Source organism: Oncorhynchus clarkii, chromosome 21, assembly GCF_045791955.1.
Source record: "Oncorhynchus clarkii lewisi isolate Uvic-CL-2024 chromosome 21, UVic_Ocla_1.0, whole genome shotgun sequence".
Classification (NCBI taxonomy): domain Eukaryota; kingdom Metazoa; phylum Chordata; class Actinopteri; order Salmoniformes; family Salmonidae; genus Oncorhynchus; species Oncorhynchus clarkii.
The window spans coordinates 17181365-17201364 of NC_092167.1; the positions used below are offsets into that span (position 1 = coordinate 17181365).

Below are 20000 nucleotides of genomic sequence, written 5' to 3' on the forward strand. Positions count from 1 at the left end.
GAGAAGTGATATTACATCCAACCTAGTAATCATACTCTCACAAATAATCAACATTTTACTCACAATAACAAATAGTCATTTTCTATAATAAACCCTGGGTGGCGTGGAGGTTGGCTGACATGAGGGAGAGTGTGAGAGTAGGGAGAGGAATCAGGGGGTTGAGGGAGAGAGAGGAATAGAGAGAGCGGAAGGGAAGGGAGAGGGAGAGAGAGATCGAGAGAGAGAGTAAGGAAGAGAGAGAGAGTAAGAGAGAGAGAGAGAGAGTAAGAGAGAGAGAGAGAGAGAGAGAGAGAGAGAGAGCGGGATGAGAGGAGCTATTAGGAGAGGAGCAAAACTTTCACATTTAAACGCCTAATTGAGTTGTCTTGCCACGGTAGAAGAGGAATGTAGCAGTGACATCGTCACGGCTGTGTTTTCTCACAGCACTCACACATATGTGTGTGTATCTGTATGTGTGTGTGTGTGCGGGTGCGTGTGTGTGTGTGTGTGTGTGTGTGTGTGTGTGTGTGACAGGAGGGTGAGAGGGAAGGAGAGGAAGAGGGAGAAATAAGGGAGAAGAAAGAGGGGTAAAATTGAAGAGGTTGAAAAGGTTCCACGTCTGACTGTTCCTCTGAATACTGGCTGCTGTGGAAATCAACGCCACATAGACACATCCTTCTATGTACATATTCACACTGGCTTGTATATTCATACAATTGGACCCATTAACGAAACTGAAAAATTTAAACACACACTCGTGTTCTATTGCGCTGTATCCCGTACATGTCATTTCCAAACTCATTGATACCTGTATTACAGACAGGAAGAGAGGTGTAGGGGAGAAATTGCTTTGTTTACATGACAATAAGCTAGGAAGAGACAGAGAGAGAATCTCTGTGTGTGTGTGTGTGTGTGTGTGTATGTAAGTGTGTGTGTGTACGTGTGTGTGTGTGTGTGTGTGTGTAGCACCGAAGAAAACTGGCAGCCGGTGACAGCTCCAGCCCAAAATGACTAGCATCTGGAGGTGACAGTTGTTCTAACAGCTGAGCTGACAGGATTAATCCAAATGCACTGAAATCAAAAGTGGAGAACACCTGTTCACTGTTCCTGGGCTCTAGGGGGGAGGCAGGGGGGGAGGAGGGGTGTTGGAGAGGGGTAGGGCTCTATGCCAGAATGACAGTCTCACCACATTTTAATTCCTTGGAGCAGAGAGGAGAGTAGTAAAGATGAGGTAGGGTGGGAGGCATAGGGGGAGGGACGATAAGGGGGGAGGAGGGAGGAGAGGGGAAACAGAGGAGGGATTTGAGATTGAGGCACAGGAGCGAGGGAGGGCATTGGGGAGTATGGAAGAGAGAAAGGGAGGTAGAAGGAGAAAGGAGAGATGACAGACTAAGGGAGAGAAGGCTAGGGGGAGACCAAAGAGGGAGGGGCGGGAGAGAGAAGGCTAGGGGGAGACCAAAGAGGGAGGGGCGGGAGAGAGAAGGGGAGTACCTCAGGGAAAAAACAGAAGAGAGAGGGGGGACAATAAGGGAGGAGGAGTGTGTGTGTGTCTTGCGGGGGCAGAGCAGGGGAATGAGAGGGGTGGTCTCCGGCCTCTGCGGCGGCGGCAGGCGCTGCCTGGCTTGTCTGAGAACATCTGGCTCAAATCACAGTTCCTTCACTAGTGGAGCTAAGGTCCTGACCCCTCAGGCTGCTTCACAGACACACCACTTCATCTAATCCACCCGCCCCCGTTACTCCCCCCCCCCCCACCCCCCCCCACCTCCTCCTCCCCATTCCGACCCCTCAGCTCCCACCAGGCAGACAAGGTTAATCAATATAGTCTCTCTGGGTTCAAAGAGACAACTGACTGACTGGCTGAGCAACAGAGAGACACACAGTCAGACAGAACCCCAGCCTTATATACTGCTCAGTACAGAGAAACACACCATTACTCTTATAGATCTGTGTCAGGCACATCTAAATCACAAGCAGCAGGTCGGGAGGTAAAACCTTAGACTTTTTATAGCTGTAAAAGTCTGTTATTTACGTGAGGCTCGTCTACACTTTGTTTGGGACAGTTGTTTTATTGAGACAATTAATATCCTTTGAAAGCTTACGTGCGTGTGTGTGTGTGTGTGTGTGTGTGTGTGTGTGTGTGTGTGTGTGTGTGTGTGTGTGTGTGTGTGTGTGCGCGCGTGCGTGCGCGCGTGCGTGCGCGCGTGCGTGCGTGTGTGACTGACTGCCTGTCTGTGTGAAAGCGGAAGGGAGGGGGGTTGAGGAGGGAGTGATTATGCTGATTGCTGGCATGTGTAGGGTGGTTAGTGAACCTTCAGAGTGGTGCATCGTGGGAGAACGGTTGGTGTTAGTTCCAGGTTAGTAAATAATATAATGGCGGTATTTACCCTGGTTTTCCCCCTGTCCACACATACGTACAGTACGTATATGATCTCAGGCTTATATCCCTTTCAGATAAATATCCAGCTTCAAATCTAGGCTGGCTATAGTGTGCGTAGGTTCAGGCTACGCTGCCTGAGTGTGAAGGACGTTTGTAAACAGATCAGTACCATTTGATCAGAGGCCTATGTGGATTAGTGCAAACGAGGCGTATTTTTACTTCTGTCAAGCGCCCAACGTATAGAGACCCACGGGCAGTTACAAACTAGAGCTAATGTTGATGTGTTCGCCGTTACGAAACGGGAATATAATCAACCATTTCATTTTTGTATCGGTGGCCACAAAGGTTTTTAAATGCTTCAATGTTGCATATTCATGAGATATTACATTCCATTATTTAGCGTTAACGTCCAAATGTCCGCATTTAGTCAAACTAGCATTAGTATGTTAATAGATACCGTTGTCGTCTGAAAATTTGCATACGGATTATACCACAATAGAATATAAACGGTTTGGATCTTCTATCTAAATTTGAACATCCCAAAAATAATACAAAAATATATATTTTTGTGTTGCTAGTGTTTGTGTGAATGCGTTTGTACTGTGTGTGTGCATGTGTGTGTGTGTGTGTGTGTGTGTGTGTGAGTGTGTAATGTGTATGCAATGTGTGTGTGCGTGCGCAAGCTCATTACAGTTACTAACTTTCAATACAAAGATATAAAAGCTCCCACATTGAGGGAATAGTCCCCGTTTTCATCCACATAGTTAACTTAACACAATGTCACATCCATTGACAAACCCTTCTATATTATACACACATTCCTCTGCCATCCGTAATGAACACGTCCGTGCAGATTGACTCCGTAAAAAGAATCCATGGTAAATGTATGGATTGTTGAGCTATAGCTCCCCTCTAGAACACAGAGCACACTGCCTGTCTGCCACTTCACGGAACATTCCAAGATTCCATTTCATGAATCTCAATGACACTGGCTCTACACTGGACCTTTGGAGCTGTCTCACGGAGACTCTGAGAGGCCTGGGCTCTGACTAGATGACAGGGCTATGGAACAGAGCAGAACAGTCACTCTCGGGTTGGCATTAGCAGCGCGGCACAGCGCGTTCACAATGCTCCGGCTACGGAAACCCTGTCTGATTCATGAACTCCGGGCTTTTGTGGCCTTCCTAATGGCACGCCGGGAGGGCAACAACACAACGCTACGCACACGCAGTAACACAAAGACAGCCGGCCCAGCTTTTCCCATCCAGGGCTGTTCACTAGGAACAGAAAGACCACGGGACCGCTCTATAAGCTCCTTTTATAAGCCACGTAGAGCACAATAGCTAGGGCCCCGCTTTCCCCATCCACACACACACTATTCACTTCTTAATATCGCTCATCTGGGCTGAGAGAAAACATTTAAAGGGGAGGGTTTCATCTCCATTGATTGTCTTGTGCAAGCCTGGGGTAGAGAATACAAAGTGAAAAGCAGACGAAAACAATTCGATAAAAAGTGACTTGAATGTGCCTTTCATAGGAAGGAACAATGGCCGCCTCACAATAGGCCTCAGGCTCTTCTCAAGACTTCCAGCCTGGTTCTCATGCCACAAAGAAAATAGATTGACTTGAGTTCGGTAGCTGGAATACAATAGATATCCGTTCATGTTCGCCTTGGTAAAAGAGAGAGAGACTTGTGCTTCCCTCCAGCTCCAGGAAGAATTCTTAACGCGAGTGTCAGAATGAGACGAAGCAACAAGGAAGGGGTTGGGCTGTCGGAACAACGTGATCCTGTTGATGAACTGCTATGGTGGCGTGAATACTCAGAACAGTTTAACAAAACACAACATTAACCCTGCTTCTTTTCACTCCTCCTCTCCTCCCTCCCTTCTGTTCTCTCCTCCCTCTCCTCTCCTCCCTTCCTTCTCTAATTGGAGATGTGGAGACATTTCTAGCTCTGTACAGGGTCGAAAAACAGCATTTTTCAACCTCTCCTCCTTCACTGTTTAACTCCTTCGTTTTTCCCACAGCAAAAGGGGGATCATCATGAACAATGCAACAATCTGCACTTAATGCTAATTTATACAACTAACTAATTACTACCAACTGGTGGAAATCACATATGGAGGTTCCCTCTCTCCCACGCTAGGGCTATGAACTCAACGGTGTGTGTGTGTGTGTCCAAGCGTGCACGCGTGCATATGTGTGTATATGTGTTGGACACTTTGAGACAGCAGAGGGGCCTGTGGAGGATTAGCTAGCCCAGGGGATTGACACACAGATAGAGAGAGAGCGAGAGAGAGAGAGAGCGAGAGAGAGAGAGAGAGAGAGAGAGAGAGAGAGAGAGAGAGAGAGAGAGAGAGAGAGAGAGAGAGGAGAGAGAGAGAGAGAGAGAGAGAGAGAGAGAGAGAGAGAGAGAGAGAGAGAGAGAGAGAGAGAGAGAGAGAGAGAGAGAGAGAGAGAGAGAGAGAGAGAGAGAGAGAGAGAGAGGGAGAGAGAGGGAGAGAGAGAGAGAGAGAGAGAGAGAGAGAGAGAGAGAGAGAGAGTCTGCTGGGCTCCCTCAAGTTCTCAAGGCCCCTTTCTTTCTTTCATTTTCTTTTCTATCTCCTCCTTTCTTGTTCTCTTCTTCTTCATCGGGGAATGTATCCGCCCTTCCTATTGTTAGCCATTCAAGCGTATGGATGCGTGAGTGAGCTCCTACCAGTGTGTGCTAGTGTGGCACAATGTCCCTGGCTAAGTGCTGTGCTATAAAATGCCCCACTGGCTCTAAAAGCGAGCTGGAGTTGTTTTGTTCGTCACCATGAAAATAAATGTGCTCTGTGACATACGTTAGTGATTGGCATTTTAGGTATGGAGACACATGCTGCCAGCGGAGGGCCTTCTACGTGTGTGTGTGTGTGTGTGTGTGTGTGTTTCGGGCGTCTGCGTGCGTGCGTACGCACGTGTGTTTGTGCGCGCATAAGTCACAGCCCCCTCGGCAGTAAAAACAGCCCATTCCCCCAGACCCCTAGCTCTGTCTACAACCCCACAGATCATAAAGCTGCCGTTACACCTGACCTGGGACCTGCCCTTAAGACATCCTGGATGGCCTGAACCCAGAGCAGCACCATGAGAGAGGCTCCTTACTTCCTCTCTGAAAAGTGTTGTTGCACCACCTGACTACAGCTTTACAGTCAACATGTATAAAACAGCGTACATAGACAACAGTAGAGATGTACAGATTACCAGCCTATTCAAACTACCAGACAAATATTATATTAGTCAATATCAAGCATTCAGAGGGAGGCGAAGGGGGACCAGAGTGGCCCTGACCATGAATTCACCCTGAGCATGACTCAGAGAGGGGCAGGAAAGGCAGAAAGACAGAGAGGGAATGAGAGAAGCAGAGTGAGTTTCCAGGGCAGGGAGAGAGGGGGTGGGGAGAAGCAGAGTGAGAGAGAGGGGGGAGAGAGGAGAGACAGAGAGGAAGGGAGAGAGAGGGGGACTGAGAGGAAGGGGGACAGCGAGAGAGAGGGAGACAAAGAGGAAGGGAGAGAGAGGGGGACTGAGAGTGAGAGAGAGTGGGAGACAGAGAGGAAGGGGGACAGGTGAGAGAGAGGGAGACAGAGAGGAAGGGAGAGAGAGGGGGACTGCGTGGACCGAGGAGGACTGGTGAGTTGCCAGGGCAGAGGCAGTATCACTCTAGGGGCTGAGATGAACATCTGTGCCCCAAATACTGCAGCTAGTTTCCTCTATGATCTGGTTCTATCTCGCTTGTATTCTCACTCGCTATACAACAGTGGCGTGTGTGCTACCTAATCGAGGTGTGTGTTACTATAGGTTAAACGTACAGTCCAGTAGAGGCAGGGGAGGGTTAACTTCAGCCAACAGTGAAGTGCCTGTCCCTGGCTCCCTGTGTGTGTGTCTATCCAGCCCCAGTGCTGTCCCTCATAAGCCCAGACCTGGCCCTCCTCTCACCCCTGCGCCCCCCGTGCTGCTCTCTGATCTGCTCTCATTATTTGTCCTAATCACACACACATTCACTCCAGCACGGAATCACACACACACACACACACACACACACACACACACACACACACACACACACCAGCATGATCCCCCATCAACTCCTCTTCACACACTTCCAACTCTCTACTCAACATCTGACACAATTTAAAACCAGCATTATCACGCAGCGGTGTGTGTGTGTGTCTCGGGGGTAACAGGTAGGCAGTATAGGTAGGCAGAAGAGGAATATGTTGTGTGTGAGCGCGGGGTAACATCACAAAGTCGATAAGGGAGCTCTATGGCTAGTCATTTATTAAAGGCCAACAGTGCTACTCCTGCTTGGGCTCTCTCTGGCAGTGGCTCAGCCAGCTGGGCTGCTCAGTGCTCTCTCTCTCACACACACACACACACACACACACACACACACACACACACACACACACACACACACACACACACACACACACACACACACACACACACACACACACACACACACACACACACACACACACACACACACACAGAGAGAGAGACACAGGGGAGACGAGGCAGTCTGTACTGACCCAGTATCTTACACACACACTCCAGCATGTCTTTGTACCATGCCACATGTATCTAGCCACTAAGTAGAGCAGCACTGGTCCCACTGATTAAAAACTATGTCTTTGTAACTTCTGCCTCAACCCTGGACCAGTGTGTGTGTGTGTGTGTGTGTGTGTGTGTGTGTGTGTGTGTGTGTGTGTGTGTGTGTGTGTGTGTGTGTGTGTGTGTGTGTGTGTATGGAGACGCTGGTTTTACATAAGGCAAGTGTCTAAGAGAACATGGCTAGTGTCTAGCTCAAGGCCTGGTTATATAAAGCCAGCCTCTCTCTCTCTCTCCTCTTCTCCTTTCCCCTTTCTAGTCCTGTTTTTAGGGTGTTTATTGTTTTCTGACCATCTCTTTAGTCCTTCTCTCACATCCCTTTCTTCACAGCACATGTGCCTATACCGGGGTGAGTGTGCGTGTGAGTGTGCGCTAACATGTATTGTGTGTGTGTGTATGTGCGCCTATGTGTGTGTGTGTGTGTGTGTGTGTGTGTGTGTGTGTGTGTGTGTGTGTGTGTGTGTGTGTGTGCCTGCGTCCCTGTGTGTGTGTGTGTGCCCGCGTCCCTGTGTGTGTGTGTGCCCGCGTCCCTGTGTGTGTGTGCCATTGATCCAGCTGGAGGCAGGCAGTGTGTGAAAGGGGGACTGCAGCAGTATTAATAAAGGCCTTTCATAATGATTAAAGCCTTCATTAATGTTTCATCCCAACCTGCCGTTTGCTGCTAATGGGCTTTGTGGGGAACACAACAAAACAATGGGTAGCTGGGAGAGAGAGAGAGAAAGAAAGCAAGAAAGAGAGAGAGAGAGAGAGGGCAGATAAGGATGGAATGGATTTTTATATAGTAGGGTCTCTCTCTCTCTCTCTGTTTGTCTCCACCCTCACTCTTCATCCCCCCCTTTTCTTTCCTCCCCTCTTTATGCCTTTCTGTTCTGTCTGTCTTGTGTGTGTGTCTATTATAGATTGGGAGTTCTGTGTGTGTGTGTGTGTGTGTGTGTGTGTGTGTGTGTGTGTGTGTGTGTGTGTCTGCTCTCAAGGCGCTGAGGCCTTTTGTTAGGGTGTTTCAGTTTAACGGCAACGGTCGGGGAGATAATGGCACTACCCATTCTGATGTGGCACTGTAGCTCTGCTAATGGAGTGTGTGAAGCTACCGCTACTGCTCTCGAACTGTGTGTGTGTGTGTGTGTGTGTGTGTGTGTGTGTGTTTGTTTTTGTGTGTCTGTTTTCTCACTTGTTGGGCCCTCTGTGAAGTGGAACTGGACTGTGGGGCTCAATGCAGAGCCAAAACAGCCAAAGGTAGAATAGTGTATTATTTCAAGGGCAGAAGAAAATAACTCCAGTATATTATGGGACTTTGAAGCAGAAATTGTAAAATAAATATTTGTCCTAATAATGGCCCACGGCCACATATGAAGAAATGCTTGGAGCAAATTATTTTGTACAGGGCCTGTTACACTGACTGGTCTACACACACCTCCATGCAGTGTGGCGGTCTGTTATATGTACTATAAATAACCTGTACTGTACACACACACTAACACACATGCCCGCATGCATACACTGCTGGCTTTCTTGTCCTGGCCTCGGCCTGTTGGACTTAGGGATCAACTGTAAAATTGTTGTGTGGCATACTCAAGAGTCTGAGCAAAGTCAAGGTGTCCACACACATGCAGCAGCAGCTGGATACACCCACACACACACACACACACACATAGACACATTTCCACTAAAAAGCCTCTTAAGGATCTCTACAGATCGGTGTCCCATCCTTGGGAGGGTTGAGCTAATGTGCACTTATGAGATTAGCATGGGGTTGCAAGTAACAAGAATATTTCCCAGGACATAGATATATCTGATATTGTCAGAAAGCTTAAATTCTTGTTAATCTAACTGCACTGTCCAATTTATAGTATCTATTATAGTGAAAGAATACCATGCTATTGTTTGAGGAGAGTGCACAGTTATGAACTAAGCACATTAGGCACATTTGGGTAGTCTTGATACAACATTTTGAACAGAAATGCAATGGTTCATTGGATGATTCTAAAACTTTGCACATACACTGCTGCCATCTAATGGCCAAAATCTAAATTACGCCTGGGCTGGAATAATACATTATGGCCTTTCTCTTGCATTTCAAATATGACGGTACAAAATAAACTTTTTTTTTTTTCTTTGTATAATTTGTTACCAGATCGAATGTGTTATATTCTCCTACATTACTTCAAAGTGTTTCCTTTCAAATGGTACCAAGAATATGCATATATATGCTTCAGGTCTTGAGCTACAGACAGTCAGATTTGGATATGTCATTTTAGCCAAAAATTTAAAGAAAGAACACACACGAAAGCACACAGAGATCACCTGCTACTAAAGGCTAAAGTGAGAGTGTGTGTGTGTGTGTGAGAGAGAGAGAGAGAGAGAGAGAGAGAGAGAGAGAGAGAGAGAGAGAGAAAGAGAGAGAGAGGGAGAGAGAGCAGTAAAAGGCTGATGGTCCCTGTACTATCAGCTTGTAATATATATGCAAAGTGGTTGTTAGACAATGGCTCTGGACAGCTGATGCTGACTGCCATCAAACAAAGGGATGACTCTCTCTGTCACATACACACACCAACCCACACACACACACACCCACACACACACACACCCACACACACACACCCATACACTTACAGAAACACAGACTCTGTCACCAGGCTGTTACAAAATGTGTTCGTTAGCATGGAGCAATTGAGGGAGGGAGACCTGGCACTATCACCTATCACTATCACTAGGATCAGTGAGGAGAGAGAGAAGATGGAGAGAGTGATGGAGAGAGTGACGGAGAGAGTGAGAGAGAGAGAGAGAGACAGAGAGAGAAAGAAAGTGATAGGGCATGTGTGTGTGTGTGTGTGTGTGTGTGTGTGTGTGTGTGTGTGTGTGTGTGTGTGTGTGTGTGTGTGTGTGTGTGTGTGTGTGTGTGTGTGTGTGTGTGTGTACACAGCACAGGTTATATTATTATTTTGGAACTTTTGTAAGTGTAATGTTTACTGTACATTTTTATTGGTTTATTTCACTAAGTGTTTATTATCTATTTCACTTGCTTTGGCAACATATGTTTCCCATGTCAATTGGGCCCTTGAATTGAAATAGAGAGCGATGGAGAGTGATAGGGAGAAAAGAGAAAGCGATACAGAGCAGTACATCTTTGTACATGGTGACTGACCTTCTGGTTCGTTTTTGATGAGCTCCTCCATCTTCCTCTGTTTCAGTGTGTCCACCACGTCAGCCAGGCTGCCCTTACGTCTCTCTGGGGTCCCCAGCGCTGCGGCCCCTGAACCCCCCTCCTCCACCTGCTGCTTACTGCCTGGAGAGGTAGAGGAGTTGTGCTGGGGGTAGGGGCTCAGAGACCAACCCTTACTGCCATCCTGGTCCTGCAGAGAGAAAGAGAGAGAGAGAAAGAGAGAGAGAGAGAGAGAAAGAGAGAGAGAGAGAGCGAGAGAGAGAGCGAGAGAGAGAGAGAGAGAGAGAGAGAGAGAGAGAGAGAGAGAGAGAGAATAGGGGAGAGGAAGTATGAGTACTTGTATTAAAGGCCCAGTGCATTCATAAACATGATTGTCTTATATATATTTCCACACTATGAGGTTGGAATAATACTGTGAAATTGTGAAAATTATGATATTTCCCCTTTCAGTGTAAGAGCTTTTTTGGTGGGATGGAGTTTTAGCCTGCTTGGTGACATCACCAGGCAGTTAATTAGTTAATAGACCAATAAGAAAGAAAGTTCCAAACCTCTCTGCCAATAACAGCTAGTTTTCTGTTTCCCCCTCCCCACTCAGGCCATTCCCAGACAGTCCTAGCACAACTCTTTGCTTAGAAGCTATTTTTGTTTCTTTTTGACCATTTTAATTGAAATCATTCACACTAAGGTACTTAATTGTTCCCCAGAAATGATTTGATATTGAGATAAAAATGGCTGAGTTGGACATTTAATAATATTCCATTAATTAGAGTTTGAATTCAGCTTATTGCTGATGTTTGTGGCAAAACCAGTCTCTCAAACTCACTCACAGAACAGCCACAGAGAGGAAGAGAGGAGATTGAGAGAAAGGGGAGAAGTAGAGAAGTATACGGGGATGAGGAAAGGAGAAGAAAGAAGAGAGAGAAAGAGAAGAGCGCCGGAAGAAAGGAAATCCAGACAAGATTCAAATGTAAAACTCAAGAGATCCGTATGGAGGAGAGGAAGACGACAGTAATTGGCATCCTCCCTCTCACTATCCCTCGTTCTCTCCTTCTTTTAGCTGGCTGTGCTACACTTTCATCGGTGGCCAGCCATCTTAAGTTTAGGGCACTCACTCTCTGCTGGATCCTAAGGAATCTGCATGCCACTGACTTGGAGGTGGTTAACAGAGGAAAGACATAAAACACACAGGATTTCACTCAGGCTGTTGGGAGAGAGCTACTGTCATGTCTTTCAAAGACTAAACCGTTTCACTTTGAAAGAGATCCAATAAGCATTCCCTGCTAGTCCAAATGTCTCACTTGCAACTTTTCTTGGTGAAAGAGCTTATTTGTGACAATAAACTTAAGTTGCATTGCCATCACAAAAATGTACAGAAAATGTACACACAGCGACCAGAAACAGTAAGTTTCACATCAAAGAACATTCTGGAATCATAACCTTTGATATACCAACTCCACTGTCCTGTCAAGAGATTTCGCGGGGTCTCAACTAAATGAACTGTGACAATGTGGTGACGACCTTGTCATGATCAGCTTTGTGTCTGCATGCACACTTCAGCTGCCAACTTTAACAAGCGTACACACACTTACACTACATCACACTGCACGCACGGACACCCACACCCACAACACAACACACTAAAACAGGTGGTATGAGATAATAGGAACAGATTAGTCAAAGATTAACCCTGATTTACAGATGGACGATTGACCTTGTCTGCAAATACCTGACCTGTTTTGTAATTAAACTTGACAAAAGATTTCCCTGGCTTTTTCCAGAGAGAAGTGTAGATGCTTAGGGCAGCAACACCCGCTGTGTGTGTGTGTGTGTGTGTGTGTGTGTGTGTGTGTGTGTGTGTGTGTGTGTGTGTGTGTGTGTGTGTGTGTGTGTGTCTGTGTGTCTGTGTGTCTCTGTGTCTGTGTGTCTGTGTGTGTGCGCGCGTGTGTGCGTGCGTGAGCGTGTGTGCGCATGTATGTGTGTGTGTGATGGGTGTGTGTGTTGTTTGTGTGGCAGACAATGAGTTTATCCCAAGGAAAAGACAGAGGACTGGGAATGCTTGGCCTATCTCACACCTTTAGGAGGTACGCCAGTGTTTTACACTCCCAAGTGGCACTGTTTTACACTCCCAAGTGGCACAGCGGTCTAAGGCACTGCATCTCAGTGCTAGAGGCGTCACTACAGGCCCTGGTTCGATTCCAGGCTGTATCACAACCGGCCGTGCTCCTATAGGGCGTCGTCCGGGTTAGAGTCATTGTAAATAAGAATTTACTATTTGTTCCTAACTGACTTGCCTAATTAAATAAAGGTTAAATGAGCAGATGAGGTACTAATACTGAACTCATTTCCTGATGGAGGTACAGTAGCTTCCTGATGAATATCGCTGCCACATACCGTAACTGTCTACTATGAACTGCACCATCCACAGCAGATCATTCAGCAGGTCTGAAGTCAGTTGTAATATTAATATGGCTTTCATTGTCAACGAACCGGCACGCTATAGCAGAGAGACGAGCAAAGTCCAGAAGGGAACAGATTCTCACCTGGGAAAGTGCTGTCACTTTCCCCGACTCCTCCTAGGGACTGTATACATGTACACTCACTCACACCACTCCCAGAGAGGAAGTCAACACGTTCAATAATTCACTCACAGATGGGTTTTAGGGACGTGAATGAACGCTAGTGGATAGCCAGAGCAATAAGTGAAATTCAATAGGTGAGACATGTCGCCAGGTTCCTTGGTCACGGTAAAGTATAATAGTGGCGGTTCTGTGTTTTTGTCCCGTGATCTCCACGTTTCTAATGAGGTGGCCATCTAGTCTGCTGATCACTGAAGGCTACAGAACTGTTAACGTTCCTTTCATCTTTCGATCTCTCTTTCCGCCCTCTCTCTCTCTCGCTCTCTCAATTCAATTCCAATTCAATGGGTTATATTTGCATAGGAAACATATGTTTACATTGCCAAAGGAAGTGAAATAGATAATAAAGAAGCGTGAAATAAGCTGAATAAAATGAACAGTAATTAACTGGAGACATTTAAAATGTCATATTATGACTACAGTATATACCGTGTTGTAAAGATGGGCAAATAGTTCAAGTACAAAAAGGAAAATAAATAAACATAAATATGGGTTGTATTTACAATGGTGTTAGTTCACTCTCTCTCGCTCTCTCTCTCGGCTGACACTGGAGCATGCTTACTGTGTGCTGGTAAACCGTCGGGGGGGGGGGGGGGGCTTGGTTTGAACTTTTTAGTACTGTCACAGTGATGTGATAGCACAGTCTCTCCATCCTTCCCTCCTAGGATAAGGGAAGTCACATGAGAACCTTATTGATGAGACCAGAAACAGCCAAAGGGGGAGAGGAGAGAGAGAGAGCGAGAGAGGCTGAAAGAGAGAGGAAGAAATAAAAAGAAAGAGAGAGAGAGAGAGCGAGAGAGGAGAATGGCAGAGGTTTTCCATCGGTTGTGACTGGATCTGCCCACATTAGGGAAGCATGGCATCTCCACCAGCCCAGTCACACCTGTCACATCCCATTTATTTAATCCACTGCATACTTAGCAAAGCAGCACTCTTTATTTCTAGAAAAGACGTCTTGAAAAGAAAAACAAACAGAAAAGAGAGCGAGATGGAGGGATGGTGGAGTATGCTCGGATCTCTTTCCCTCCCTTCTTCAAATCTACACACGACATCTTGAGACGGCCACAATGAGGGGCATTTCTTAATCAAAGAGAATTAATACAACATGATTCCTCCTCAAAGCCGGCTACATTTTGACTGTCATCCACATAGCACCATACTCCATACTATAATCCACCCGCCATACACGGACAACATATTTACTCAAGCTATTCAAGTAGCCTGCAGAAGACCACAACAAACGGCAAGTCCAACTCAGGAATCCGCCTGACAACCTATCTTACAGAGACCTGATTGTATTTGTGTGTGTGTGTGTGTGTCTGTGTGTGTGTGTGTGTGTGTGTGTGTGTGTGTGCACATGCTAGAGAGAGCATGTTTTTAATAATAAAAATGTATTTATAAATACTGTAAATGTTAGACTAAAAAAGAAAGAATGCTTATTTGTCTGTGTCTGTGTGTGTCTATGTGTGTATGCATGTCTGTGTATGCTTGGGTGGTGTTTAAGTATGTTTGTGTGAGTGCCAGTATGTTTGTAGCATGCGCCAGTGAGTGTGAGTCTATGTATTTGATGTGGCAGGCTGACAGTGTGGGTGGTTCTGCTGCCTTTAGTTTGCAGATGTCAATTCTCTTCCGAACGGCTGTAACAAAGTGAAACTGCGCCTCTCTCCTTCTCTCCCTCTCCTCCTTGCTCTCGTTCTCTCTCTCCGTTCTTTATCCCTTTAGTGCCTCTGCATGGGAACAGAATGAAACAACTTTTGTCTTCTTAAGCTCATCTGTGAGGAGAGGCAGATTTAAACACACTTAACTCTTGCCAAAAAAAATGCAAAATGCTATTTTTTCCATCCGCCAGCACAGATGCTCATGTTCCCTCTCTCTTTTTATTCCTCCGTCTTCCTCTTCCCTCCTTCATTCTCTCCATTGCCCTCCAGGAGAAACCTACCCATTTACCTTAGAGGGTCTCGTTTTCTTTCTTTTTCTCTCTCTGTTTCCGTCCCTCTGTCTTTCCCCTTCCCTCTATTTTTCTCTCTCTGGGTACATTTTTCTATTTCTGGGTACATTTTTCTCTCTCTTGGTACATCAGAGCACACACACCCCTCTACCCTGTGTGGGTTTGAAGCAGAACAGAGCAACACTAACAGTAGCAATTGAGGGGGTGCAATTCTCTGCCATGTCTCCAAGTTGGGACGGTGTATGTGTTTAATGTGTGGTGCCGTGGTGTCGACAATTAAGGCATGGCCAATCTGGCAGTGGGAGTCACAGGAGGCATCTGAAGCGCGCGCACACACACACACACACACACACACACGCACGCACACACACTAGAGGGATGTAAGTGCTTGCTCCTGGAGGTGACACTGACACCTACTCACTGGTCTTAAGCCAGCGCTGCCATACACACACACACACACACACACACACACACACACACACACACACACACACATAGACACTGCTCAAACAATCCCAATCCCTTTAGCGCGAGCCTAAACACACACCTCGTCTGCTCTCTGACTCTGAGTCTGTTGTGGCATCTGCACACACCGGTTGGCCTACTCACAGCCTAACCCTACCCCGCACTCCTTACCCCACCCCCCATCTTATCTCAGCTTGGAGGACAAATACTCACCTCACATAACCTACAAAGACCATCCCATCCACACACTGTAGTAAAAACGTGTTCTTATTTTATCTAATATTGTATATTTTACAATTTCACAATAATAATAATAACTTAAATATATATATATATATATATTAAAATGCAATAATAATAATACTCCTATGATCTATTTTGTTTTTAAATCATTGCACAAAATGGTCGAGCTATTCCAGTTAAATGTACCTAAACAGAAATGCGCAGCTTTATTTTGTATATTTTAAATAACAGTTTATTAAATCAATGCATGCCAATATTTTTAAGAGGCCCTTAATTGTCTACAAGCAAGCATGTGTTTATTCATTATGACAGCACTGGCAGGAGAAACTAAGTGTGACCACTGCGTTTGGTTTAAGTGCTTGGTGTGCTGCTTCAAATCTGTCAAAATTCATACGAAAAAAAATCGAATCGAAGGCAGGCGGCGCCTGGAGAATCTGGACCTGAAATAAGCAGATGAATATTGTTGTTGTTGCTGTTTTTTTTGTTTCTTGAGCGCGCGGCAGGACCTTATTAAACGGACAAAGGGTACAGTAATTAATACCTATCCATTACTACATGTCTGTGAAATCCTTCCCAGGCTAACGCAATTTAAGTGTTTGATTAGGCTACTAACCGTACAACTCAGGGGAAGAAGTGGAGAAAGAAAGAAAGGATAAATGCGCACCTTCATTTACTTCTACAAACACACACGAGGGGGGGAAAAAGTGTTTTTAACTGCACCTCCTCTCCTCTCCTCTCAACTCGGAGTGGCAGCTTGGAGAGATGAAGAGGTCAGTGTGTTGGGGAGCGCGCCTCGCTGCCGTGTTAATTTACCATGACAAGATAAAGCGCGGTAATCTCCTGGCGGATGCTGCCTCTACAGCCGCCACTACCCGGGGACGAGCGCAGTCCATTTCCTCTCCCATATCACTTTATACAATTGCCGTGACAAAGCCCCTCCGAGGCGCGCGGTGTAAAGCTCTCTCTCTCTCAACTCTTCTGCCAGTCAGCGCAGAGCGGATTGAGAGGGTAAAGCCGTAGCAAAACTTAACATCTTACAAATGCCAAGCCTTGCCGTTTGCGCTAAATCCACCCTGTCCAGGAGACGGCTCGGTCGCGCTTTAATAATCCACATCAAATATTATGCGGGCGCACCCCTCCTTCTTCTCCTTTTACTGATTCTGCTGTCAGTCAACCAACTGGCTCAAATCGCATCTCCTGTATAGTGGAATTTATAGTGTTGAAATACGTACGGAATTTGGAGATTATATTTGTAGCATAGGCCTAAGTAATAATAATAATAATAATAATAAAAGGAAATATAATTATACTTTAATTATTCATTAATACGTGATTCATCACACTTAAAACAATAATCATTACTAAACGTGTTAACATTTCAAACCAATGCCTGATCTAATGTCTCAGTTTAAAAATACCTACCACTATTATCTGAACATTACAAAGGCTATAACCTGTAGTCTCCCAAACATCAGGTCCAAAACCTACTGTCAACAGCATGCCATGACAACGTCTATCTTCCCGGTGGGAGAGCGAGAAAGAGGACTTTGGTTTACAGTCAGTGACTGTTGTCTGACAGGCAGCAGAGTCCAGTCTGATGTGCAATCAGCAGGTTAATTACAGAATTAGCTTACCATTATGGTCCTTAATCACCCTTTCATTGTTTTACAGCCAGAGTCATCTCACAACATTTGCTGTGTGGTGGTACAGGTGAAAGGTCTGAAGACAATGTGCTGCTTTCAGCTAGCTGCTCTTCAGGTGTGGCTCAACGTGAGGCTAACGTGAGGAAACTATGAGGGTTACTGAGGCTACACGCACACGCACGCACACACACACACACACACACACACACACACACACACACACACACACACACACACACACACACACACACACACACACACGAACACACACACACACACACACACACACACACCTATACATCCCAATGATTATATGCATTTACTGTCACCACACACAGTCACCCTTTTCCCAGCAGAACATGACTCACTGACATGGCTCACACTGACAGTCACACATGTCCCACATCTCCATGCCTCGCCGTCTCCATGCCTCGATACAGCACAGACACGGGCTTTCACACTAAAACAAAAAGGAAACGCGATTCACACCATAAGAGCACTCTCGAGCATCTTTTGTGTCCAGTTTCCCCCCAATATTATTTCCTCTGTTGGAAGTATGTGTTACTTCAAAACCGGATGCCATAACTACAACTCTCTGTAATTACAGTCTAATGAAGGATAAATGAGGATAAACTGATCCTAGACCAGTCCTTAAGTGCCAACTTCCACCTTGACAGTGTGGCAGGATTTAAAACTCCAGACGACCAATTAGAAGAGTCGAAACAAAGCCAAGTAGCCAATAAGAGCAGTTATATGATATGAAGACAACGAGGGGTTGTTTTACCATGGCACTGTGCAGGGTAGGGGGGCTGTCCAGGGGGCGGGGCGAGCGGGGGGACACCTTGCTGCAGTAGGGAGTCAGGGGGAGGTGCATGACAGCCTGTCCATCATCTCTCTCTTCCTCTTCCAGTCTCTGTCTGCTGGTTGCCATGACTACCTCTCCATCTGTCCCCCCATATGGAGAGATTGGTCGCTTGGAAGACATCCTGGAAAAAACAGAGAGAGAGAAAGAAGAGAGAGGGGGAGAGTGAGTATGAAACATTCAGGGATGTAATATGAGCTGTGGGTGACAGTGGGAGAAACACTAGCCGTTGATTCATTTCAATAGTTATATTTATAGAAATAGTTCATCATTATTAATTCCCTATTATTCAATGGTCCCCAATGGCCCGCTCTCTGTGTCTCTGAATCCCAAGACCTCTCTCTCTCTCTCTGCAGATAATACCCACTATAATAATATACAGTAAATCATCTACATCTGCTAGCCAGAGGAAAAGCTCTTTAGACCTTCAAACACAATCACTTCCATGTTTACCATCAGGTCCTTTCAGCACACACACACACACACACACACACACACACACACACACACACACACACACACACACACACACACACACACACACACACACACACACACACACACACACACACACACACACACACACACACACACACACACACGGTACGCAATAACCCATTACTGCAAATGGAGCCAGGTTGGGCTGACATCTTATGACAAATGGCCGAGGCCTGACACAGGCCCTTTCACTCCAGCAGCACGCTGACAGTGATGTGTATGAAAACCTCGGCTCTGACGATACCAGTGAAAATAACAAACATAGAGGCTGTGCATTTGTTACTTTGCTTTTGTTTCCCATTGAAAGCAGAGGGAGGGGAAGAACAGTGGCATCTATTAGATGAACTCTCCCCAACATAAATGTGCCCCCGGTGAATAGGGACAAAATGAATATGTTCCAATAATAGAGTTTAATACGGCTGGCAGCGTCTCCCTAAGTGCTTTCAAAGGCTCTCGTTCAGCCTTGAAGCCACTGTTACGATGACCCAGGGTGAGAGGAGGGAGGGAGAGGGGAGGGGGGGGGGGGGTGGAGAGAGGGGGGGGGAGAAGGAGGCATGAGAATACGAAACACTAATGTATACGCTGAGGGTCAGACATGCGAGGAGCAACAGGCTTGGAGCATAAGATTCAAAACTGTATTTCCAGCACCGACACCAACAACCATTCTGTTTGAGAGAGAGAGGAGACAAACAGGAGAATACGTAAACCTTCCGAGCAGGACTGCTGTCCCTAGAGGTTCAAACAGATGCCAAATGTATTGAGTGTTCCTTCAAGGAAGTGAGTGGCAGCTGCCAGTATTCAGTGAGCTCTCTGTTTTTAATTCTACACTGTATTCATTAATAGTCCAGTAATCCAGTCACCTCTGTCTAGTCTGGGGCTGTGTCTGAAATCGGTCTGTCCTACTACTTCCTACAACTGCATACTGTGTACTAATCGTACTACATACTATTTACAATGTACTGTTTAGTCAAATCCAATGTGCTAAGCACCTATACCAAGAATGCTTCATCCAATGTGCAATTGCATTGTTTTCCGCCATTTGTATATTTTGTTACAGAACGTCACTCTATCTGATTATCAGCTATTCTTGTTCCTCAATAGTGTGCAGTGAATTCTACTAGATGAAAATCCGAAATGAGTGTGACATCCTGGCATTTAAAGCATACAAAATGTCCAAAATGTCACATACTATAAAACCTTCTATTTTCGCGTACCCAAAACGCCTACTATTTACAACGTAAATATGTGTATTGGGACACAACCTGTGTGTCTGTTTCAGACTCAGGCCTCCCCAACAGTATCACTGTGGTCTATAACTACAACACTCCAGGACCTTAACATTGACCTGGAAACAGATTATATCCCCTCTATTTATTGGCTTTCCTCTGGCGTTGTTCCTCCACGCAGATCCACTTTCAGACATCATTTACTGCTTATTTGCTTCATGACAAAAATGAAGGCAAACAAGATATAGTGTTTCCTCGCTGCTGGGAAGGTCTGAGAAAAACCCACAGCAGTTATGGGACTGCGACTTTAACCACGCGACATGGAGGGGAAGAA

At 45.9% G+C, this 20000-nt stretch overlaps 1 protein-coding gene across 9 annotated transcripts in view; it reads right to left on the bottom strand.

Moving 5' to 3' along the window:
* Positions 1 to 20000, bottom strand: part of LOC139378673 (transcription factor SOX-5-like) — a 103991-nt gene that overhangs the window by 73471 nt on the left and 10520 nt on the right. For all 9 annotated transcript variants that reach the window (XM_071121069.1, XM_071121070.1, XM_071121064.1 and 6 more), the window contains exons 2-3: positions 17865 to 18066; positions 10128 to 10335 (exon numbers count right to left, since the gene is read on the bottom strand). In XM_071121069.1, the coding sequence (XP_070977170.1) occupies positions 10128 to 10335; positions 17865 to 18066 (410 nt within the window). The remainder of the gene's footprint in view (positions 1 to 10127; positions 10336 to 17864; positions 18067 to 20000) is intronic.